The 27056-nt window shown below is 32.0% G+C and overlaps 1 protein-coding gene across 1 annotated transcript in view; it reads left to right on the forward strand.

Moving 5' to 3' along the window:
* Positions 1-89: 89 nt before the first annotated feature.
* Positions 90-27056, forward strand: part of SiaT (beta-galactoside-a-2,6-sialyltransferase) — a 44384-nt gene continuing 17417 nt past the window's right edge. Inside the window, exons 1-5 of the mRNA XM_075379614.1 lie at positions 90-152; positions 773-1043; positions 10098-10267; positions 15300-15430; positions 26275-26481. Of these exons, the coding sequence (XP_075235729.1) occupies positions 870-1043; positions 10098-10267; positions 15300-15430; positions 26275-26481 (682 nt within the window). The 5' untranslated portion in view covers positions 90-152; positions 773-869. The remainder of the gene's footprint in view (positions 153-772; positions 1044-10097; positions 10268-15299; positions 15431-26274; positions 26482-27056) is intronic.

Here is a 27056-nt window from a genome sequence, read left to right on the forward strand (position 1 = left end):
ATTATATAATTAGTTATTCAGGATTATCCTCAGAAAAGTAATGTCAAAATTTAAGTCAATAGTTGATCCAACAGTTGGCATCCTGCAAATCTAAACTGATCTAACCTTGCTTCTGCTGTGACGGATGAATTTGAATTGCAGTTAATTTATTTGTAAGATTCTTATAACTTCATGTTATTATAATCTTTAGTTCGAAATGTAGTATTTTAGATCATCAAATGATTATTTTTTTATGATATTATACTTATATATATATATTTATGTATATAATATAATATGTTACCTATTGAGAAGCTCCGAAGTGTGAACTTGAAGCCTTGTCTGTTCTTAATATTAAAATAAAATTATTTAGTAGCAGATCAGTCATATAACTTTGTAGTAGACATTATAATACAGATATAAAAAAATTATGTAAATTGAATTGTGTTTATTAGTTTGTAGAAATATTACCGAATTTGAATTTAGTTATTGAATGAGCTACATTTTTGCATTCAAATTTATCCACTTAAGAAAAGTTGGTTGAATTAAATATAAATATATTTAAATACTAATTATAAAGCATTTCTATGTAACGTTTCTGTCAATGGATACATTTACATTAATTTTATGATATTTCTTTGCAGTAAAGTGTATGATCCTTGTTAGTTATGTTATGAAGTAAGCTGTTGCATGACAAGATTTTATTGTTCAGAGTTGTTATAAATTAGTATTGTTTAAATATATATGAGTTCACGATTTAATAGAGTGGTTGTATTTTTTTTTTTTGTTTCAGATATTTTGATCTTGTATGATACTTGTATTTAATAATTTAATGCTAAACTACAAAATATTTTATTTAAAAGATACATTAAATTTGTATAGAAAGAAATATGAAAGCTATAGCCTTTTCTGTTTGGATTTTCATTAATTTAGTTTGCTTTGGAATGTGTGGATATATATATTTATTATGGTCTCAGTATTGGCATTACATATCTAAACAACAAAAAATTACTATAAGTGAACCATCACGATTAGAAAAGAAACCATTAGTAGACTATTTTCAGGTTTGTAATTTTTTTTGTATGATTACTTTTTTTGAGAATATTGATAAGTTTTATTTTTATACTATTAATCACTACCATTATGTAAATTTTTCCTTTAGTAATAATATTAGAAGGATAATATAGAGGATGATATGTATGAATGTAAATGAAGTTTAGTCTTGTATAGTCTCAGATTGACCATTCCTGAGAGGTGTGGTTAATCCCCAGTCACTCCTGGGAACTCTTGTACAGTATCCTAATAGTAGTAAAATTTTATGATTTACTAACGACAGATACTAATAAATCATTTTTATTAAAAATCATACAAGATTTTTAATAATGCCAGTTATAATTCACAAATAATTTTGCAAATCACAAGTCAGCTGTTGTCATCTTTTGAGATTATTTTGGTCTAGTGTTTTTACTTTTTTTTTTCAATGAGTCTGAGGAACCCCATATACAAGCAGAGGGGCTCACTAACAGGTTTCAGAAGATGTTATAAAGAGTGTGTATATATGCCTGCACCCTACTGACTAAACCTCCTCTCTCACCAGGCTTCCCCTCTCAGGGCCAGATCTGGAATTAAGCATAACTCAGCCTCGGAGGTGTCTTTTGAAGCCCCTGATGTTAATCTCCTCAGCTAATTTTCTTCGTACTTATCACAGCAAGGTTCTCTCATCCTTATTGACCCATACATCCAACGTCATGTATTTGTCTTGCTTATCTGGTTTTTTTCATTGATTCTTCTGTAATATTTCTCTGATACTTCAACCCTCTAGTTTTGAGCTACAGCATTATTTGACCTCTTGGTACAGACCTTACTCAGTTCAGAGCAATGTTGCTCTGATCCACATAAGACACAGGTAGTTTTCTCACACAGTGGTCTTCTGTTTCCCTAATGATACCTCTGCACTGAACCCATTCGATGCGCACTCAGCTTTCGGTCAGCATCCTAGCTGCCTTATGTGAGATGATTAAAGTCGCCTTTTGTCTAGAACCGTATGCAGGGCAAATATACGTTACCTTAAACTGCTCGCCGCCTAAGACCACTGCCACGCAATCAAGTATCGTTTTCTCATTAGTTATGGTGTCGATGTCATTTATGTGGACTACAGTTCGCCGATCAGCCCTAGTTGGAACACTAACCTTAAAGTCTTCCGCTGTGAAGCACAGTTTTAAAATTTTCAGCTGCCTTTTTGTCTTTTACTCTTATTTTAAGTTCATTATCATTGCCCATCCCAACCCCATAGGGGGAAGAAACCCACCTTCTGACGTTACTAATCGCCACACCACCCCCTCTGTTCTGAGTCGTGAGGGGCTTTAACAGAGGTCGTCTGTAGACCGTCTAAATGATTATATTTCACAGTCATCCACCAGACCTCGGTCAGGATCCCACCAATGTAAATACCTCGGCAGACATTTGCATCAGTAAAATACATATCAAATTTCCCCTTCACGTAGGCCTCAAACGGACATCTTCACATCCAACCTAACATGATTCCCTCAAACTAACTAACCGAAAACGCAGAAGCCCGAACCCTGTGTCTAGTCTAGATTTGACAGCACCGTTCATGACTGTGAATGCCTCAGAAAACAAACGAGTTTAAAGTGCTACATTCATACCAATCAAAATTATGTCTTGCGTAACATAGAAATTCAGACCTACACCCGAATAAGTTGACCAGTTTAAGTCACCTAGCAAGGAAACGTAACCTCATTCCGGTTCGCACAGGAGCCGGGAACAAACCCCCCACCACCACCTGGTCCCATCATGGTGTTTTGTGTGGCATTACCAAGTCACGATCAGGACCACCTCCAGCGGAGGAAAGCCACACCCCCAATTGCACTAGTTACCATACCTTGGTGGTGTGGCCACCCCCACCAGTGGGAGCCCCAAATCGAATCACAAACAATACCAATATAACCGTGGCATGATGCCAATGCGCCTACCTCCAACCAATCCACTGCCTAAGCCGGAACCCTAGCCACCCGGGATCCTACCACAATCGAGTACCTCAATTAAACTCCCTCCGCAGACCTACACACTGCAAGGGCGTGAAGAAAACCAGCCACTATAGACCACTCCTCATGGGTCATCGAGTTAATACGTAGATCTAGAAAAAAATTCATTCTCTCAAGTTACCCAACAGCTTGTGAACATTCGACCTCATATCGGGGACAGACGTAGAGGTTGTGGTCCATTGTATCATCAGTCCTACAATCTGGCCATTGACACGAATCCACAAAACAAAACTTAGCCCAACTTGCCCAGAAGGCAGATGCTTGGAGAGAAACTGTGTGATTTACCAGTTGGGGGAGACCTATCCAGTCGCATCTAAATCAGACACTGTAGGAAATATACCATTCGTGTAGCGACTTGTGGGGGATTCGTCCCACCTGACCTGCCAAGACTCAAGGCCCCGGTCTTCAATCTCCTGCTTTTGTTCTGACGTGAATAGGTTATTTACCTTGGAATTGTAGCATTCCTTACACTCATTAGCCAAAATATCGATTGGTTTGACTCCAACTATAACACAGACTGTGTTCCGCGAGACTGTTTTATAACCACCTATAACATGTTCAGAAAAATCCCTAATACATATTTACATGGACTAGAGGAAGCTACATCCATCACCTTGAGTATGGCATCCTCAGTGCCTTTGCCTTGTTTTGAAATCACACTGGTTATCCATCAGCAAATGATTAGTGGCCAATCTAATATTAATATGCAAAAATAGGACCTTCTCAAAAACCTTGCCAATCACAGACAAGAACGTTAGTGGATAGTAAGAAGAACTAAAGTAGGATCATTGCTCTAACAATATGTTATAAAGAGTTATATTAAATATAAATATGTTTAAATATTAATCATAAAGCATTTCTAGGTAGCATTTTTGTCAGTGGATACACTACATTAGTTTTATGATATTTCTTTGCAGTAAAGTGTATGATCCTTATTAGTTATAGTGTTATGAAATAAGAGTTGTGATAAAGAGTATTGTTTAAATATATATGAGTTCACGATTTAATAGAGTGATTGTATTTTTTTTAAGGACTACACAGACTGCTTCATCAGCCGTCCCCAGTCTTTTTTTCCTTAAGCAAATCAACATGTTCTTCCTGTAGCCTTTACCATCAACGTCTTAATCTGCTCTTCCACTGTAGCTATAGTGGAGTGGACTTGCCACCCAGAACCCGCCTCCCCTGTTTCCGCAGATGAAACCCGATATGTCTCGTTCTGCTCTTCACTAGGCCAGGAGACTCCTGGCAGAGTACCCTAGCTTACCACCAGGTAGATGAAAAATGGGTCAAAACACCCTTCCTTTTGAAGTCTTCTGAACACCCAAAGTAGATCAGCCATAACAATTCTTCTTTGTTACCTTCTTTGGAATTGTAAATGATTGTATGAAACTCACAGCTGACTCTTTCTGAATCTTCACCAAGGTGAACCTCACCTTTCGTTTTATCTCTGATTATCTGGCCTCGCTTAGCCCTTCCCACACGTAGCAGAGAAGAGGCAAAGGAACTGCTGCCAATTAAAGCTTTACTTGGTTTATTCTATATATAACAAGAAAAACCTGTTTTTTAGTGTCACTCCACAGTTCCATGTAAACCTCAGTAGTCACCTACACATCAGCGGGTCAATGTCAGTCAACTAAGTCCAAGAGTTCTTCATCTGATAACTCTCCCTCCAACTTCTTAATTTGCATGGCACGAATCGACTCCTGTCTGTGGTACAACTCTACCTGGGTTGCCGTCAAAATCCCAGGAAGTGGGGGAGATGTCTCCATAAATTCCAGGAAATCTCCCATCAATGAATCAAGATTACAACTGAGGTTCTTAATTTTGCGCTTCATGCTGTAATATTCCCCAGGAAATCTCCTCAAGCCTAGAAACAATACTTCTAGGTCCCGGGCTGAACACTCCTCTTCATCAGATGACGCCACTCTAAGCCTCTTCAGCGAAGGGGCAGAAGCCTGCTCAGATGGTTTTATTTCCATATTACTGCTTAAATACACAAAAAATCATGAAAACAATGTTTAATTGTTCAGGGTCAAATTCCGGTTATTTTTAGCCACCACACAGCTATATAACGGGGGTTGGGAGGATGGTAAAATGTATAACCTTTAAATCCTGGGTCGGAGGGGCGTAAAAGAAAGGGGGCCAGGGTCAGCAAAGAAACTAGTGGAAATGATAAATGATAGTAGTAAGGAAGGACAAAGGAGTTGCAAGGGAAGCAAGATTCCCTTATAATTGGATTGTACTTAAGAAACATGAAGAGTCTCACCTGGATTGTCGTAAATTTTTCTAAGTCGAACTTGCATCACAAATAACGTCTCTTACTTGTGTCAGAGATGACGTTACTTTTGCTCTTGAATTCAGGTAGACAACTATGTTTCCTGTCCAAACTCGTTAAACAGTGAAACAATCGAATCTCGACCTTATTTTGACTGACAATAAGGATGATCACAGAAAAAATTAAATAAAAAGTATGTCCATTATCCAAAATCGCACCAATTTAATCAACACATCCACAAAAAATTACCCAATCAATACCAACTGCCTGTGTCTCAAAAAAGTACCCAAAAACCAGTCAAAAATAGCAGACTGCAGAGCAACAAACTACGCGTCTTCCCTGTACAAGCACTATTACTCAACTTCAGTGTTTTTACATTGCTACTTTGTTACTGATTTATGTGCTGTACTTCTGTAAAAGTATTTATTATTAATATTTTCTGATTTTTTAAATTTTATTTAAATAAAATGTTTTTATTGTAAGCCAAAAAATCTCTATTCTGTATAAATATTGCAGCTGTGTTTAATGACTATTAACAGAGTTTGTAAAAATATTTGTTTACAAAGTATGTTGTTCTTGGCTAGGTGGAGCAAGAAAATATCCCACATAATAGAATCTCCCACTTTTGTTAGAATTTTCAAATATCAGAATAAAAATAAACCCTACCTTCAAATCTGATGATAATAATTTGTATTAAAAAAGTAGTCCTTTGAAAAAATAATATTGCATTTTATGAAAATTATTGTAAAAAAAGTTTTCAAGAATAAAATAACTCAAAATTATGAAAAAAAGTTTGTAATAAATAATGTGTTCTATAATTAAGTACTACATTAGACAGCTGCAGCCTGAGGAGGTCCCTCTTCATTGGTTTCATTTTCTTCGTCGTCAGGTACATTATTAAGTATAGATATCTGTCTTCTGGAATCATTCACATTTTGTTTTAGCATTATTGCATAGAATAATAATTTAATAACCCAACATTTGACAGTACTGACACCAATACTGGTAATCATTTGTTAGCTTTTGCTATTTTTTCTACAGACTGTCAGCCGCACTTCTAATGTCCTGTTATATAAATTATCATGAGACATATTTTTAGAGGGAAGGCAGAGTCACCCAGAAATGCATTGAAATAGAGGTTAACATATGTCATTAGTAAGCAAAGTTTGTTTATCCACAATGCTTATGCTTCATATATACTCCCAGGCCAGTTAGAGTTAATATAATTTAATTTAGCTCCATAAACAATTGCTACAATGCCTCTCTTTTCAATCAGCTAAGGCATTTTCATCATTGTTGGGCTTTTTTTAAGAGACTATCAATAACCTGGCAATGTTTTGGAAATGTTTATTTCTTCTGGAAAGTTTTCAGGCCATGCTACTCTTATCCATAAATATTTTCATTTACTGCCAGCGTAACATTTTTCATTGTTTATGATACAATGGACTCATAGATTCTAAGAATCGTCCAATTATATGAAATTGACTGCAGTATCCATCCAGTGTATCATGACATAGTTGTTGCTTTGGCATAAAAGGTCTTTACCTAATGGATGAGCAATATAATGGAGAGTAGCCACTAAAACTACTGTATTGGCAAGTGACATCCTAAATCATTGATAAAACTCTTTGTCGAATTGAAGTTCAAAATTCTTATACAGAATCTCTTCTGCTGCTGCTGTACTATTGGTACATCTTCTAAATTATCTCCACTACATGGGTGAATAAATGATATTCATCAAAATTACTGTAAATAGTCAACTTATTAATTTAAAAAGAAATTACTGTGACATTGCAGAAAACTAGGATCAATATTATAATTATGCAAACAACTCAATTATAACTAAATTAATAAAAAATATTCATTAGTACTCTAACTTAATAGAATTCCACAAATATAATTCTACAATTTTTACAAGCTTCTTATTGTGCAACAAAACACCTGAATTGCTAATAGTTTTCGTTACTTTACCTGTAATCTCCAGATTATAATAAAATCACATTATGCAAGAAAATTTATAACTTGTGACTTGTAAAAACACTTATATTAGTTGGTAAAACATTGTCCTAGAATCTACTGCTAAGAAGTTTGAAAGTTTTCGTACAAGGTGTGATCAAAAAGTATCCATCCGATCTTGGCTCTTAAAAACAAAGATAAACTATTTTGCTTAATGACTTCTCCCCTTCAAAGTAGGCCCCTTCAGATGTAACACATATATCCCAGCGATCTTTCCATTATGGAATCATTTTGTCAGTCAATTTTAGTGAGTCCCATAAGTTTTCTTGTCATGTTTTTTTTTCCTTTAATCTATTTCCTTTAAGTCTAGGTTTTAAGCCTAGGAAAGAGCCAAAAATTGCAGGGAGTCATCACTGGTGAGTAATGAACCTGTTGAGGTTGTGGTGCTTGGGCTGAAGGATTGTTGTGATGAATTTCAACCTTGTGATCTTAATCCTGAAAGTTCAGCTTGATTTTTTGATAAGTTTAAATCTTACAGAATCATTTAGCTCATATTGTGATGTAAGATGTGGCTTGCTGGTTTGTAACTAAAAGTCTGACTCATGATTATCTTCTTCCATAATGTCCATTTGTCCACTTCTTCATCACTGATTTCACAAAATAAGTTTTTAGGAACTGCAATGAATTCATTGTGAGGTACAGGTCTGAGTCCAGATTGCAATGAAGGATGGAGTACAGTGCGCTTAGACTTTTAGAAATTCCACGCATAATTAAACAGAAATTACAATCAATTAGTGATCTTTTGGTTCATGCAAAAACCTTAGGGACACCAAATTGCAAGGCCTTTCATGTGCCTTTTAGCCATCTGCTTAAGTTGGACCGCACAGTTACTGCATATTATATGAGGAGCCCATTTCTTATCCTGATCACCAATTTTTATAGTCAAAGTAAATTTTATAAGCTTTTTTAATTAAAGTTGTAACTTTTTTTTTATATGCTTTTATAATGAACTCTACAAAAACTGGACAAATCATTTGCACATTTACGGGGCATTATGAGACTCAACTGTTCACTCACTTGCACAGTTATTAGATTGACTGAAGGGATTATACTGTTAAAAGCAGTAGGCTAACAAAGCCGACAAATCTTTGTGTTGGTTTGAATTGTACAGACATGCTGAATCTTGTTCTTGTATGCTTCAATAAAGAAGTTTAATGTCTTGATATGTGATGTGTGATTTCAGTATTGTTTCACAGTTAACTACTGATTAATAGGGTTAAAATATATACTGATCACATAAATATAAAGTGATCATATAAAATAGAAAAATTATGTGTGTAGTCATGCATCACATATCAAAACTTTTCAAAATTTAAATTTTGGAAAACTTACAGGAATGAAAAAATTCTGACTTCAGATTTGTTTCCAGCATTATAATCATAAAAAAAAACAAGTTGGTTTCATGTATCACTTGTTAAACAAAAATTATATTTATCAGTGTTACCTAACCACATGTGTTGAATCTGTGTAGTTCAAAACAGTATGCTGCTATTGTTTTCTAGATATTAAAGCTAATTTTAGGATTGCTGTGTCATTGGTGTTATTAATGCTTTAAATCAAGTTTATCAGTATAAGTACCGGTACTTTTTTAATTTATTTTCCTTGGTACATTAATAATTTTCCATAGAAATAAAAAATCTGATGTTGACACAACATGAGTTCCTTGTACACCTATTAAATTACATATACACATTTTTTTCATAAATGAAAAATACATAAAATTTTATTTCATTAATAACTTCTCATATTTTTTCACTTTTTTTTATTGTTATTGAATTATTATTTATCGTAAAAATGTTTTTACTATCAGAGTTTAATAATTATTAATAAATCAATATATTTAAATTAAAAAAAAAAAGTTAAAAAAAGAGATGAAGTCTAAAAAAAAAAAGTTAAAAAAAGAGATGAAGTCTGATTCAAACCAATGTGCCTTCCCCATGTAAGATCCAAATATTTCATTCATTAATTAGAATTTCTTTTGCCTATAACTCTGGAACTAATGAAAATAAGTATCACTTATGATATATTATTGAAAAGCCATCAATGAAGGCTTATTACTGCAGTTAAGAAAAAGTCCAAAATCCAAATTGTTTTGGATTTTGGGCTTTTTTTGGACACTTTTAGTTCATTCAATACCAATCAAAAGGGGAGATGCAGAACTAGATGTTAGAACAGTTCCAATTCCAAAATTTCAACACCCTACAGCTAATCATTTTTGAGTTATACGAGTACATACATATGTATGATATTTTCATTGAAATCTGAAAACCGAAGTGTTTTGTGATTCAGTAATTCCTTTACTTTGTACAAGGAAGTAAAAATAGCTTCTCTATATTAAATTTAGCCTTGCCTTCAGTGACTAAATCAAAAATTAGTTTTACCCTTATAACTACTTCAGGTAGTTATGTCACTGGGTAAAATTATTAAAATTAACTGTTATTAATTTAAAAAAATATTAAATTTTTTAAACACATTATATCATGAATTCCAAAACTTGAAAGTTTTATCATTACATAACATATGTCTTGCTGCTGTAGTAAATTGTTGTAAAGCAGTACATCTGTCAATACAAATGTGCCTAAAACTTCTTGCTTAAGGCTACTGAATGTAGAAAACTGGATTTAAATGTAAGTAATTGTCTAAGTAATTTAAAATTTGTGTACTTAAAGCATTTGCATATAAAATGTATTTCAATGATTATTTTAAAATGAGGAAAAATCTATTGGGAATTTTATTAGTAGATTATTTGTGTAATTATTTAGGATTTGGCTCCTGTTGATATGCATGATGTTGAATGGAGACATCAAAAGTCTGCTCCTGTAAAGAGAAATAGTAGGCCACGGTTTGTGAATGTCCACTACGTAGATCTTCCTCAGTCAACGACAAATTGTGGTGATAACTGTGGTGAATCTTCTATGACAACTGATTCACAGTATGTACGGTGATGTTATTTTTCCTTTTTAATTTTGTTTTATTTATCATACAGAAAGCACGAGTACAAAGTATTAAGAATGTATAAAATATAAGTAATGTTTTGACTTGCCCTAATAATTATCTTGAAAGTTACCTATTATAAAAAAAAAAAAATTCCCTAATAATAATTTTGATGAATTATCATCAGTTTCTGTCTGCAAAATATTGCTTGTAGAAGTTAAAAAGCTAGATTGATTTCATTCTGATTTTAAAGATCCAATATCTAGATCTGACTAGAATTGTATTGCATATATAGTTATTGGGCCTTATGTTTAGGTAACCCCAGTCCTTGATGTAATATTATGTTGAAGTCAAAGTCACTTATATGAAGTCAAAAAAGTGCTCCAAACATATATTTGTCAGTTTTATTTTGTTTTTTGTTGAAATTTTATGTTTAGTTTCTTTGCTAGCCATTGTTTATTTAGGAGTGATCTATTTGACTTTCAGTTGAATAATAGACTTTAATAGATTTGTTGCTGTCATTATCAAATTGCATATACAGTTTTCTTTATTATTTGTGAAATTTAGCAGTATATTTATCAGGAAGTTACTTTGACTTATTTTTAGCATTTCAGTTTTATTTTAATACAATATATTTATTTACTTTCGTTAAATGAGGAAAATTGACTGTTTCTTGGAACATAAAATTAAATTGAAGCTGACTTTTTTGTCGTGCAAAAAAGGACTATTTTATTCATATTAATTACATAATATGCCATAATTAATTTGCTTATTTTTTTACTTTTCTTCATATCTTTCTGTTTTGTTGTAATCTTTTATTCTCAACATAATTACTACATCTTGTCCTCAGTTACTTTTTTTTGTCTTCAGTCATTTGACTGGTTTGATGCAGCTCTCCAAGATTCCCTATTTAGTGCAAGTCGTTTCATTTCGGTATACCCCCTACATCCTACATCCCTAACAATTTGTTTTACATATTCCAAACATTGCCTGCCTGCACAGTTGTTTCCTTCTACCTGACTCTCTAATATTAAAGCGACAATTCCATAATGGCTTAATATGTGGCCTATAAGTCTGTCTTCTTTTAACTATATTTTTCCAAATGCTTCCTTCTTCATCGATTTGCCGCAACACCTATTCATTTGTCACTTTATCCACCCATCTGATTTTTAACATTCTCCCATAGCACCGCATTTTGAAAAGCTTCTAATGTTTTCTTCTCAAGAATTCCGATCATTCAAGTTTCACTTCTATATAAAGCGACGCTTCAAACATATACTTTCAAAAATCTTTTCCTGACATTTTAATTAATTTTGATGTAAACAAATTATATTTCTGACTGAAGGCTCGTTTTGCCTGTGCTATTTGGCATTTTATATCGCTGTCAGTTACCTATATAGTCTAATTTTTGTCTTCTGTAATCTTTATCCTAAAATAACTTTCTGTTACTGAATTAAATAAACCTGAATATCTTAATACATGGTCAACCAATTTGACTCATCTCTGCAAGATTCTGCTACAAATTATTTATTTTGTCTTAAACCCCTATTTCATATTTTATAGATTCACCTAATTTCCAACATCCAGTAATCATTTTCAGAATCTTGTTCTATAGTAATTTTTAATCTTCTCATTTTATTTTCTTGAGTCATCAGCCATTTGACATGATTTGATACTATTAATCACCATTCCTTTCTATTCTATACTAATCTTTTAACCTCAGCTATGATTCCTATACCCTTAGTTATCTCTCTTATATACTATTATCTGTGCAGCCAGTAACATTACCTTAATTATATTTGTTAACTGCATATTCTTATCGGTATCTGTTACTTTTAAGGTATCCTTTAAAGCTTGTACATAAGTGCTCTGTGATCGTAACTTTGTATCTCACAGATTGTTAAATAATATTATTAGTAAATTTATGAAGGTAGAATTATTGAAATTTGTTAAGTTATATGCATTATATCTATTTCCATGCTAAAATAGTGATTTTGTATGTGGCGTCATCCATCAATCATTTTACTATCTTACTACTATTCTCCATTCCTTTCTGTTCTGTGTAATCACAATGTATTTAATATATCTTCACCTATCTGATTTTTATATTCTAATCTTTGCCTTAATTATAAAGGAATACAGTCTGTTCATCACCAAATTATCTAAACCTGGATATCTTATTAAATTCCTCTTTACAAAATATTGTCGCAAATCTCATTCCTCTTTTGTACGACATAACCCTTCTTCAGTTTGAATTTTATAAACCCACCTTGGTTTTAATATTCTACAGCACCATTATATTTTAAAGGCCATTTTCATTTCATACCATCCTTTTTTCTACCTCAGCACTAAACGCCTTAGAAATATTTTTAAGAATTTTTATTTTAAATTCTTAATCTATATTCAGTACTAGTGGATGTTTTTTTAACTATTAAACCTTCCCTTATTTGTGCAAAACTTCTTTTTATCTTTAATTTATTTCATTTATCCTTTGTAATTTTATTTCCTAAATAGTAAAATTCTTCAATTTTTGGCACGTTATGTCCCATATTTTAATATTTAATTCAATATCATCCTTCCTGTTGCACTTCATTCCCTTTATACTAATAAATTAATTGTCTATAACATAATTATGAAAAAAAAAAAACTTTTTTTAGATGAATGAAAGTTGATCGGGAAGGGATTATACACTGGTTTCTAAATCTTGTTAACTCAAAGTTGAAGAGAAATAACTTTTTTTTTGTGTCACTGAAAATTAGACTAAGTAAAATTAACTGTTCAGTGATAGTACTATTACTGTTGTATACTGGTCTGTCTTTAACTGTTCAAAATTATTCAGTGTTACTCATGTGCAATTTTTTGTATATTAAAAAATTAGTGTACTATTATTATTATTATTATTATGCTTACTTATACCTGCAGCCAGTGAAATATTTTTGTATAAAAATATGAAATGGCAATACATTTTCATGGAAAAGTACAAAAGAAAATGTAGTAAGTTATACATTAAACTGTAACAAATATCAATCTTCGTGAAAAGAAACCAATGAACTGCATTTGACAAAATGAACTGACCTTGACTGTAAATATTTACTGCACTGCATGTAAAAATCATGAATGTTGAAAAAAAAGAAGAAATTATGTACATTTAAAAAATTAAAATTTTGCTATAGCAGTATTAAAAACAGAAATATAAAATTGTAAGGAATGATGATTATATATGATCTTTGGTAGAGCAAAGAAATGAGGTAGACGGACTCTACTCTTTCTTCTATGCTAGCCTATTTTAAGAAGCACCTTTCTCTCCATGAACAAACCACAGCAAGTAGTGAAAGAAGGAAAACAGGCTCAATAAATTATATAGTACATAAGCTATTAAGGAAGTTATCTATCATCATTCACCTGTTGTACTGATATTTAGATGTAATTAAATATTAAGTCATGACTAAAAAAATTGAGTTACATTATTATTTTTCTGTTTAAATAGGTTTTTTTATTTTATAAGAAATTTTAAATATCAAGTGTTGAATTGAGTTGTATAAAAATTTGAAAAAGAAAGAATTTTTAAAACTAATCTTTGCATGTTATTAGAAAATGGTTCAGAAAATGTATAAATAAATCATATTTTATTAACATAAATTTAAAAATATATGTGTAAATTTTTTTTCTACTGATGTTTGACCTGGTATGATGTTTAACCATCAACTCACAGAATTATTTAAAAATATTTTTATCTTATAAAAATAAATATGAAGTGTGTTTTTAAAGCAAGGTACTTTATGAAAGAAAAACAAATTTGAGAACCATGAGCAAAGTTTATTAATTACACATAAAACTAACTGTATTTGCCATGAGCAAAATCAGGGCTATAGGATGGGGTGAATGATTGAAAATTTTCCAATCGCCTCACTGTCTGATTTGTCATGTGTGGCCAAACATTGTAATGAAAAAACAAAATCGTACAGGATAGTCTTCAATATTGTTTGTTTTTTACAACTATTTTAAGATTTTTTTTAACGTTTCACCATACATATTTGTGTTCACAGCAGTTCCGCGATCACTAAATTTGACAAATAAGTCACCAAAAAACAGTAGCTATAGGTTTCTTACCAAATGTTCTCTTTTGAACTTCTTAGAGCTAGGAAATGATGAATGCCACCATCATATTTACAGCTGCTTTATCTTTACATTTGAATAAGAATAAGATAAGGGTTTATCTTCAGTATCAATGTGTTCAAACATTTATCACCCTCATTTTCATAACTACAAAAATTCACGTGCTGCAGCAAGACATTTTTGCTTGTGCATGTTGGTTAACATCTTTGGCCACCGCACAGCAAACAATTTTTTATAGCCAATTTTTCAATCAAAACTTCAGAAATCGAAGATCGTGAAACATCAGGAAAATCAAAGGCAATTATGGCACAGTTACGTTAATATGGTTAATGAATAATGTCATGATTACGTTATGCTAATTATGGCACGGTTAATGCTGGTTTTATCAAGTTTTTTGGACAACTTTTTCAATTAAATCATCTGTTATCACATACTACGTTCCAACATATTTTAGGCAGTTATTAATTGTGAACATTCGTTTGCCCTTCTCAAAACAAATGGCATCACTGTCTTACTTCAGCATCACTCATAATATTCAACCTGTAAACCTTACAAATTTACCTGTGAATTTCAGCCACAGAATTGTTTTTTGTACGAAGATTACTCCTTATATCTCACACTCTGTGTGGTCGTGAATTTTAGCACCCAATATAAATAGATAAATATAAACAGATTACAATGTAATGACTAAACTATTGTTGCTGACAGCTGACTGTTGCTTGAAATAACGCACCTGTCCAAGTGTAATCTGTTTACATCATATGTAAAGGTAGCAAATTCAAAACATCTTACTTTAAAAACACCCTTGTAATTATTATAGGACTGTTTCTGTGGTTAAAAATTAGAATTGTAAAGTAACTTTTGGATCGTGTAAAATAATAGTGAATTTATTTTCTATATATTTTTTTTTGTAGGTTGGCTGCATTTAAAAACAAACTGATTGTAAGGCTTCGTCAAGTAATGCATGATGAAAGCAGTGTATTTAAATCAAAGAATGATAATCCATATAATGTTTTTTTCAATGGTGTCAGGTCGACCAATATTGGTAAATATAATGGTAGTTTTATTACTATAATAGTAATAATAATAATACAAAGTCTAAAAATAATTGTAAATTTATATTTTCCCTTTATCAAAGGTGTAATTTATAACAGATAAATCAAATAGAATTAGATTAAATTACCTCGACTTCCTCTGAAGTAGCTTAAATTCCTCTTTTCCTATGGGGAAGCGGTTTTTCCTCATGTTTTTGTGCTAAAAATAGGCATCTGCTTACTTTATTGTAAAAGATTTATATTTATTTATAATTCTAAAAACACAGTCAAGAGACTACTACAAAACCTTCAAAAAACAACTCCAAAAATACAAACCCCCAACCCTACTAATGAAGGATGAAAACAACAATCTAGCCCATAACAGTAAAGGCAATGTGGAAATCCTAGCTAAATATTTCAACTAACTCCTAAATTGAGAAGAACAAATAGAACTCCTAAACTTTGACACCATCATCCCAGTTACAACACCACTAGAAAACATCAACTCTCCTAGAGTAAAAGAAGTCTACCTAGCACTGGGTGAGATGGAGAACTACAAAGCAGTAAGAGAAGATCAGACCCTTTCAGAGATCAAGAAACATGTGAGAAGACTAGAAGAAATTGCCCTTCATAAACTGCTAATCGTCTGGATCAAAGAACTATTAGAACACTTAAACAGCCCTCATCCACTCGCTACAAAAAAGCAGAGACATGGTAATAATGTTTGTAGACTTCAAGAAAGCATACGATTATATCCACAGAAAAAAATCCCTATTGAAAACCTCGAACTACATCACAAATTAAACTTGATAAAACTGACCATCACAAACACTAAAGCCAAAAGTGAAATTCAGAGTTGAACTCTCAGAACCATTTTAGATCAAAACAGAATTGCACCAAGGTGTTGAACTCTCACTTTACTATTGAACTGTCCTCTGGAGATGGAAATGATGGATAACTCAAAAAATGCCCGCAAAAATAAAAATAGACCTAAAAATCAAAACAAACTGCCTTGGCTTCACCAACGATTTGGCACAGTTAGCAAATGGCATCGATGAAGCTAAAACACAGATATTAGAACTTCAAAACATTGCAAATAAAATTGACCTCAAAATATCATTCAAAAAGACAGAAATTATGTACCAAAAACCAACATAATTAAAGGAAGTAAACATAAACGGTAATCAATTCAAAATAGTTACCCAATTTAAATACCTTGGAGAAATAAATAACGAAATGAAAAAACCTGAATCCAAACAAGCTAAAACATCCTGACCCCCGTAGGGGAAGACACTCTCCACCACCCCTCCATTACTAGCCCTTATGGTCTTTACCAGAGGTCATCTTCGAAACCTCGGCTTTTGACATATTCCAGTCCACCTTGGTCACGATACCACTGATGCGAATGCCACTAGAGACATTCCCATCGGTGTACTACTATTTAATGAACTCAAAACAAAACACATCTTACTGAGTCAAGTAAGACTGAAAGGACTTAACTAAACAAAGGAAATGAACTACCTACCCATAGAAGGTAAAAGTGAGTTCAGCACACAACATGAAATATAAAAATATTACACAGAAGAATAACAACATAGTAACATTGAAACAAAACAAAGGACAAACAACAAAAACATAATTTATAAAACAAAACATCAACAAAAACAGAATACAAAAAAAATCCAAACAGGGCTCTAAATCTCCTCAGCAATCCTTTCCTTTGCCAAGAACACACTATAAAACTCCAATATTGCCCATTCGGCCTGGCTTCTCCAGTTTACACGGAGATCTAACGCCGACCCGATAAGATCAAGCTGACAGATGGTCTCCATGTGCATCAACTCGTATTTCGAGCACTCATAAAGAACATGGTAGGTGTTGCCCAATTGTCCACACTTAGGACACATCCCAGAATCTATCAGGTCAAATTTTTGCAGTCCAGCCCTAAAAGCACCATTGCTGGAAAGAAATTGCATCACATTTTTATTAGGGTTACTCAAGAGGCGTCCTTCAAACAACAACATTTGGAAAGAGATCATGCATATAACGCCCACCCTCTGTCTCATCCCATCTAGCCTGCCACAAGACATTGACATGTTCAATTTCTCAAACTTTATCCAAAGTCAGCTCACCAGTTGTTCTTAGCAACATACCACTTCTACTTCTCAGACGCAATCAAGTCTATCAGTTTCACACCTGCAATCACCAAGATTGCCTCCCGTGAAATAGTACAGTAACCACCCATTACCATTAACAATATTAGGTGTTGAGCCCATTATAATATGTCCTGATAACTTTTATATTTTAGCTTATCCTTCCAAACAGGCGCCACATATAGCATAACAGCATCACACATGCCTTTAGCTCATGTTCTTAAAATTAAGACCCCAATCAGGACTGACCACACGTTGAATACCGAAGAAGGCTTTGCAGGCCTTCTCCGCTACATATTAAAGGTGCTTCTTAAATTGCAGTTCCTCATGAAGAAACATCCCGTGGTACTTTTGAACCTGAACATACTTTATATGCTGGCCTGCCATCAAAACATGGACTCACTGCCAAACGGCCTTGGAGGAGCATCATCATGGTCTTTGCCAGGCTAAATGTCATCCTTTACTAATGACCCCCACAGCTCAAGCATCCTGTAAGCTTAGTGGCTCAGAGTTCAACCTCCCTCCACGAGCTTCCTTCCATGCAGCAGGAGCCCATAGACAGCAAAAGCCACGATGCAACTAGCTAATACACAAAAATTAACCTAGTAGACCTACAGTAAAAAAGTCTATCCATAAATCCAAAAATAGGATTACAACACAGTTATAAAACCAAAAGCCATGTATGCAGCAGTAACACTTCCACCTGAATGAACAATCAAAGACTGACAGACGCCAGAATATCAAAAGAAGAATTCAAACAACCTGCATCAACAAAAATTACCAGAAAGACAGGCAATGTTGGATCATGCCTGATGAAGTCATGTATAAAGAGTTAGAACCCATCACTGATACCATGCATTAGAGGGGACTATGATTCTTTGTACACATCATAAAGATGCAAGATTCAAGACTTCTGAAACAGTTGGTTCATACAGTCTCGACTCGAAAAACATCAATACAGGTTGCAGATGGATCAGTGAAATAAGAGAGGATCTGAAGGAAATTGGCCTTTCAGCAACAGAAGACGCTACAGACAAAATAAAATTAAACTAAAAAATCAAGGACAAAAATACTTACTTTTCACACTCACAAGAAAGAAACTCATAACATGAACATTTTCAACTCCCAAAGGACACACAGATTAGAACGTATGAAAAAGTACTGGGAGGACCACAAGGTTCAAATAGTCCATTTGAAGAGACTTTGGGAATGGACTGACTAAAGTGATCTATGTGGTCATAAAAAATGAGGAGAAACAGAAATTCTTTTACAATAATTGTATAATTGATTGTTTTATATATCCACCTATCCACTGTAATGTGTGGATTTAAATGTACTAGAGCATGTAACTTCCAGTTACAGTAGACGATCAGTTATCTGAAAAATTGGTTATATAAAAGCTTTCTTGCATATTATTATATAACAACTGTAAAGGTTACATAACACTAATATTTATTTACCAATTCTAATGTGCTAGGGCATGTGGGTTATATCAGAAAGAAAATTTGTTTGAGAAATGAAAAAAAAATCCATAATTTTCTGCTTCACTGAATTTCCCTACCGGCACAGATTTTCACCTCATCTTAGAATTTCCCAGTACACTTATTTAAAAATCGCGTAATTTGTTTTTTTAGTTGCATATTGTGTACTATTAGTATAGATATTCATCCACCTAGACCGTAAAATTAATAATTTGATCACTTGCCTATTAGACAGTCGCTGTCTCAAAATGTTAATAGAAAAAAAAAATTTTAAGTATCCGTTTATTTTTCATTATTTAATTTAAATTGCCGACATCCATGTCTAATACCAGATTTATTAAAGTAAATACTATTTCTAGATACATTAAAAAAATTTTGACTTTTCATTTTTACTTACATTGTGGATATCTAGAGAATTATTGTTTGCTCTTTTGTATGTAGACATATGAATGTTCCTAGTTGTAACATTGTAGTTGTTGTTTTAGTATTTTCAAAGTAGTGTACTCAACCATTTTTTTGATGCTTGGAAAATTGTCAGAAATTACACATTGCATTATATCTTAGACTGTTATCTAAGACTGTCATTCATTGTAATTTCTTTTTAATTTAGATCATAAAGAAATGTATTTCCATTCATTAAAGGGATGTAAATAATTAATTATTTACAAAACTCTGAACTCTTATCTATTATAAGCTAGATTCATTTTATGAGTGATTTTTCTTGTTATGTGTATTTTAGTTAACTATATTTACTCTTATGTATAACATTGCTAGATACTATTATTGATTTTTTCCAAGCAATTCATATTCATTATATTTGGGTTATTTCCTGTGTTCTCTTTCTGCAACTGGAGAAGCAGCTATTGAGTTTCTTTATCTTTGTCGTATAACAATCTTTTAACTACAGTAGTAGTTAAGTATACAGTAGTTAGTGTGCGCGTATGTGAGTGTGTATGTGTTTGTAAAATAGCAACTATATGTAATTAGCATCTGCCTAATAGTTTTCATTATTAGTGCCTTTTTTATTACCCTGAATGTGTTTTTATTATTTGAACATGTTGATTGTTTTTACTTTTTACTGTTCTTATTTAAAACTTTTTAATAAGTTAATATACTTTAAGGGAGACTTTTATTATAGTACAATAAAGTTATTGAGTAACTGTTATAAATCTTATAGAATAGTCTAATTCAGTGATTTTCAACCTTTTTAGCTCCATGACCCCTAAAAAGTGAAAAAAATATATAATGAATATTTTGTGACCCCTCCCCTCCCTATCACAACCCAGTGAAACTTAGTTAAAATATTTAGCTGAGTTGATTGCGACAGGTATGAATAGCTTGTATGAAGTGTACAAACATGAGAAATTTACAGGTTTCAACTTGTGTACATGTTTCTTGTAATTCAGTCTGCTTGCATGATATTCACTGTGAGAGTATCATGTTTCAAACATGCATACTCTCAGCATCATGCTCTCAGCAGTATGCATCATGCTCATGCATCATGCATCATGCTCATGCTCTCAGCAGTATAAAAGAGGTGTAAGGGATTGTAGAACATCACTTTAATTTTGAATGCAAAGCGTGCATGTGGTGCCTTTATTTAAATTTTTAAAAATGTAGTTTCATTGAAAATAATAATAATTGAGGTTCAGTTTTTTTTAATGTTCAGTTGAACAGTGTGACTGGTTTTTTTAAATTAGATTCTTATGCAAAATGGGTAAATTTGTAAAAAAACAAATTGAGCCATCTACATCTGGTGAATTAATTGGTAAAAAGACAAAATTGTACAATGACAATTATTTAAATTATGGTTTTACCTCATTGGATGGAAAGCCATGGTGCGTTGTTTGCTTTCAAATCCTCTCTGATGAAAGCATGAACCATCAGAATTAATTTGACACTTGGAAATTAAACATCTGGATCATAAAAGCAAACTCTTTGAATTTTTTGAAAAAAATTACATACTCTGAGAAATCAACAAACTTCTATTTGTAAATCAAGTCATACTGATAAAATTACAGCGAAGAAGCAACTTATTTCATAGCATTAAGAGTAGCCAAGATGTCCAAACCCCATACAACTGCAGAAAACCTCATATTGCTTGCTGCAATTGATATGATCAGTATGTTATTAGGTGTGGAAGAAGCAAAAAAATTCCACATTCTAACGATACAGTAGCAAGGCAAATTTATGTCATGGCTGCCGATGTTCACAATCAGTTAATTCAGCTAGTGAGGTCAAGTGAATTTTTTGATATTCAATTTGATGAATCAACAGTTTTGGCAAACGTTTCTCAGTTCTTATGTTTTGTGAGATATGAATGTGATAGGGGCTAATCAATCAAAGAAAATATGTTGTTTTGCAAATCAAGATCTGGTCGTGCAACAGGACAATGTCTTTTTGATGTATCTTATGAAGCTATTAAAAACTATCGCATAGATTGAACAAAATGTATTGCAGTATGTAGTGATGTGCAAAGGCGATAACAGAAAGAACATTGGATGTCTGAAAAAATTAAAAGATCATCTTATACCAAGGGTGGAATGGATGTACTGCTTTCTTCACAATTATGCTCTTGCCACAAAAAATATACTGGAAAATCTCAAACAAATTTTTTGTAAAGCCTTTTTTTTGTATCAGTGCCCTTTTGATTATGTAGTAATGTTGGTTTATTATTATTATCATAGTTATTTAGTTTTACTCTTTATTATTTTTTGTTATATTATTTTGGTTAATTTATTGTTTTTCATTTCTTTTTAGGTGCATTTTATTTCAAGAATTTATACTATTGTTTTAAGTTTGGTTTTTTAAATTATTTTATTGTGAGGTAAATATTTTTCTTTTTCCTGAATTCCTTTTTACTTTGTTTAACTGACTTTAATATATTTGTGTAAACTGTCTTTAATTTTTTTGTCTAATACTTTCAAATTCATTATGATAGTTTATTTTTTAGGGAAGCTGCTAGTACTTTAGATCTGATGTCAAGGTAGAAAATTTTAAAATGTTACTGAATCATGTTTAGAAAATTGTTTTTACAAAACCTGTGTATTATAGTAGTAATTTACTTTAGTGTTTTTAACTGTATACTTAGTACTGTAAAAAAAAAAATATAGTTAAAAACTAGATAGTGATTTAAGGTTATTGTAGAATTATTCACTAATTTATTTATAATGGTTTATTGATAATGATTATGCAGTATATAAAATTAATTTTCATGTGGATTAAACACATCTACTTTGACGAACTGTGTTTTTGCTTCATCAAAGATGAAACTGTGTTTTTGGATGATGAATCCAAGTTTTATCACGAGCTACAATGCGATCTAAAAATGCATTACTTTTTACAAAAAACCATCATTTAAGTTCCATACAAACTTGAACTGAGATGTCTGTAATTTTGAGTCGACCATCTCAGAACCCACCTTGAAGACGTTTTACAGTAATTCAGCTTATCATGGATATTGGAATAGAGTTCCGACACTCACTACAAATGTCAGCAATTTTCAAAATTTTTATATGTTTGTACTTTAAACCTGTAATCACATTATTGTTAAACTTCTAACATGTTTATTGTTATTGATTTCTTGACAATAATAATGACATTTTGTTGTACATACAGAGTTTTGGAAATCCATTCTCTGATGTATCTATAGAAAAAGATGTGTAATGTAAAATTATAACCTAAGAGGCCAGTTGTAGATCAGATCATGGAATACAGTGAGACTTATCTAATGACATGGATGCATGTCATCGAGGTAATAGTGAATTGAACCTTTACATGCCGGTTAAGTGGCACCCACTTTGATGGAAAATTTAGTCGCTGGAATCTTGATTTAAGTGAAAGTAGCCTGTTTCACAGCAATTCAGATACGGATGAACAATTAATGTATTTTCTGATGAAAAGAAAAGAATAAACTTTTACTCTGGGAGTAGCACAGAAAAAGTTAATCTTAGATGAGTCTTGTTCTTGCTTAATTGTTGCGTATAATTTTTCCATGTCTTTTCTGCAAACATTTATATTGTAATGAATGATTGAATGGTTTACCTTACAATGGAAAATTGTTAACCTTAAATGGTATAATTTAAAATTAAATATTGAATGTAACTTGTACTGCTGCCCTAGAGCTTGTAGTAAATGCAACTTGCACGGCATTATAATTCAACATTCCCTTAGAACATACAAACTGTCACCTGTGAAATTAATAGTTGTCAACTGACATATGTTAGATTAACTTACTGGGTTGCATTGCTTTGTTTCTATTCTTTTTATATTTACTCAGGCATGCACACTTCTGCTGTGATCTTGCATTTATACAAATATCCAATTAATCGCGTATATTACTGATGTACAATCAGTATGCTTAGCAGATCAGTTTCATACCAAATCTAATCTGCAGAGTTATTTATCAGTACACATTTTGAATGCTGAAAGCCTTGTGCTGTTAATTTACCATTTCCTGTCGGTCTGAATACATGAACTGTTATTAGAGGGACCTAGCATAATACTTAGTGAAGTGAATAAACTATACTTTTTACTTTAAAGTAAATACTGGTCAAGTAAAGTAAACCCTTGAGACTAAGTGAATAAACTTTTACTAATGCTTATAAGTAAACACTTGTAACATTTGTAGTTGTCCAAGTATTTGCCAGTAGTTTTCCCATTTTGCTTTTACTTATCCAGTATTTTCTTTACTTATCAAGTAAACACTTATATGATTCATATGCTGTAGATCATCATGTTCAGACATGTTTGTCAATACATCAAACGTTTCTTTTGTTTTAATCTTTTCCCATCACAATGATCCGCGGTTGATTGGTATCCGCGAAAATATGTTGGTATCTGATTGCCTCAAAAATTACGATAATTTAATTGCAGAATTATTTTGCGCATTTCTACCGCGTTTTTTATTAGCGACATTTTTTTTTCTTTCTGTTATGAAACATAGTTTGCTGATTTTAAAAATAATACTTTCAAGCAAATCAGTTGAAAATTGGGCAAAATATGATGAAAAACCCGTGTCATAAATCACAGATTAGTAACATATGTTAGTATAAGTGAACGTAGATTCAGAAAACTACGTTTTATAAAAATTCCCACCACTCAAAAGGCTATTCATATTGACAAAAAACCATTTTTACTGTAAACTCTTATTCATTACGAATCGTTATGTGTTACATGTTTACCGATATCATTTGTCAGAAAAGATATTTATAGACCTAAAGTAAAGTGACGTATTTGTGACCACAAATTCCTTCTTTTTTTTTTTTGCGTGCCGTATATCATAATTTATTATGTGTTTCAATACATCGATATGTTGCTAGTAAGATAAGCTATACATTTTGTGAGAAAAAAATGGTCATATTCTTTCTAGTCTAAATAAAACATTTTACATCGTATAAACAAAATAAGAGACTTAGATGCCATATAAAATGATTTCGTAACAGCGTTTTAAAACTGTCTCCCAAAAGGCATACTGTACCATTAAATTTAGCCATGGTTTAGCAGACACTGCGCCGTTTCCAAATGGGACTGTCATGGGTGCTACCCGGCCAAGAAGCATCAACGCTAGTGATTTTTTCAGTGGAATCACATGTTACCTGAACGTTGATGCTGGGATATTTCTTACGGTTTACGTAACAGTCTCCGTAGCGTGCTGGTTTATTTATTTCTAAGTGCGTGCAATCCACAGCACATATTACGCTCGGCATTTTAAAGCGAGAACTCCATTTTCTCTTGGCTTCATTTAACTCATGAGCATTCTGTGGAAAGTGAATCCACTCGGATGCCTTTTCGTTTATTTTATTCAGAACGTAATCAAAAGTTTTGCATACTGTAGAACGGTGAATCCCGAATTCTTCACTGACACCGTTTTGAAATCCAGGGTCTGATAAGTACCGCAAAAATACTTCCATCTTCTGTTGCGATGACAGAGCACTTCCTCGCTTTTCATTACTTTCTTCCAAAAAAGTGTTCGTCAAAAATTCAATTGATTCTTTTGTAAAATGAATTAGTTCTTCATATCTTCTTGGACTCAATACTCGCCTTTCTTTGTAAGATTTTGGTTGACGAATGTTGACAAAGGCAGCCATACCAAGTATAAAAAATTAAATGAAAGTTTGATAAGGTTACTAAATAGCTACCTTGAAATTCTACCTGTAAATACTTCAATACTGTTCCGAACTTAGGATTATATTCACTCGTTTTAAGTAAAGTCTTGTAGTTACAAGTAAACGCTTGATAAGTAAAGGTTATTCACTTCCCTATTTTACAAGTAAAGAGAATACTTGTCAAGTATTTGGTTTACCGTTGTTTATTCACAGAACTGCAAGTAGACACTTGTATAATTGCAAGTAAAAGTAAATACTGGTTTTTATTCACTTCACTAACTGATCTTTTAAAAGTTTAAGATTTTTAATTTCATTGGTGTACGCTTAGTTTTAGTTTTACGATTGATAAGAAAAAATAGTTATTTGAAATCAGAAAAATCATTTTGAATTGTCTGTATTTTTTTTAAATTTTTAATCTGTTTTATACATTAAATATCTTTTCTGCCACATTTAAAAATTAAATGAATAATTTTTTTTTTTATGAATGATTCAAATCTTGTATACTTCAGTACGAAATGCTGGCATAAATTAACATGTTAAATAAAAAGAAAGATATAAAAAAAGATGTATAAGAAAAAGATTTAATAAATTATGTGGATACAATTTATGTATCGACATGAATTATGTGCAGAAGTACAGAAGAATAAACATGAAGGTATATCTATTAGTATAACTAATATATCTGTATTTCATGAATACTGTATTTCATGAGTATTGTACTGTATTTTATGAGCAGGTACTCTTGTACTGCACTGAGAGGTTTTTTGTATAGCTAATTATTTATAGTTTATTGTAAAGGTTTTTTTAGGTTTTCTCAAAAAATTGTTTTAAATTTAAAATTTGAACCATAATTTTAATAACTTTCTCAAGAAAAATTTTACTAGTTTTTCTAAAACAACAAAAGGTCAATGGAGAATACATATTAAAATAAAAGCTCTTAATTGCATGTACAGATATATATAAAAAATCAACATAAAACTCATTAATATATTTTTCTTTCTGTGGCAGCTTTCATGAAATTTTTTTTTTGAAGTTGAAAAGCTAATTAGTTATTAATTAATGTAAGCTAATTAAACCTTAAATTATTATTATTATTATTTATTTCTTATTTCAGGATCATCTCAGGAATTAGTTTGTAAATTATCGAAAGTAACCCCCCATATTAGAACTATAGATGGGAAAGATGAGCCATTTGCTGGTACTGATTTAGGTGTTAGAATACCAAATTTTCCATTATTCTCATTAGATGAAAGATATAATAACTGCGCTATTATAAGTAACTCTGGCGCTTTTAAAAACTCAAATCTTGGATCGTTTATTGGTAAATATATTAATGTATTTTATTATAAATTTATGAATTTATATTTTAATATTTGTATTATATTCTGAGCAGGTATTTCAGTTGCTAACTGAAATAATATTATTGTAAGTTATTTCAAGTAGAACTGCTTCACATTTTTAAATATTTAATTAAACTAAATTAAAGATGTTTGATTTATTTTCATTTTTTTCACAACCTCTGATTTACATGCTTTCTAAACTTTCACAAGTTCATTTAGATGCTTCCACTCTTGAGAAAATTTCAGAATCGGGTTAAGATTTTATCATTTAGAAAGCCTGAGCCTGTTTTCTTACAGCACTTTCATTTCAACAGAAACAGTGATTTTTTCCCCAATATATGTTTAAGATGGTTAATGGAAATTAAAGTTCAGTAGGGTACAACTACCATTCTGGGTTAAAATGCTGCAACCTTCTAAGGGGTTATCCCGGCTCAACGCTTCGAGAAGACCATGAAAAAGAAGCTGATTCTTTAGAGAAGAGTTATCGTGCAGGATGGTTTGTCTCTTACTGTCTTTTCTTTGAGGATGGTTTGTTATCAGCATGCACTCCTTTTTC

Source organism: Lycorma delicatula, chromosome 12 (assembly GCF_047948215.1).
Source record: "Lycorma delicatula isolate Av1 chromosome 12, ASM4794821v1, whole genome shotgun sequence".
NCBI classification, from domain to species: Eukaryota; Metazoa; Arthropoda; class Insecta; order Hemiptera; family Fulgoridae; genus Lycorma; species Lycorma delicatula.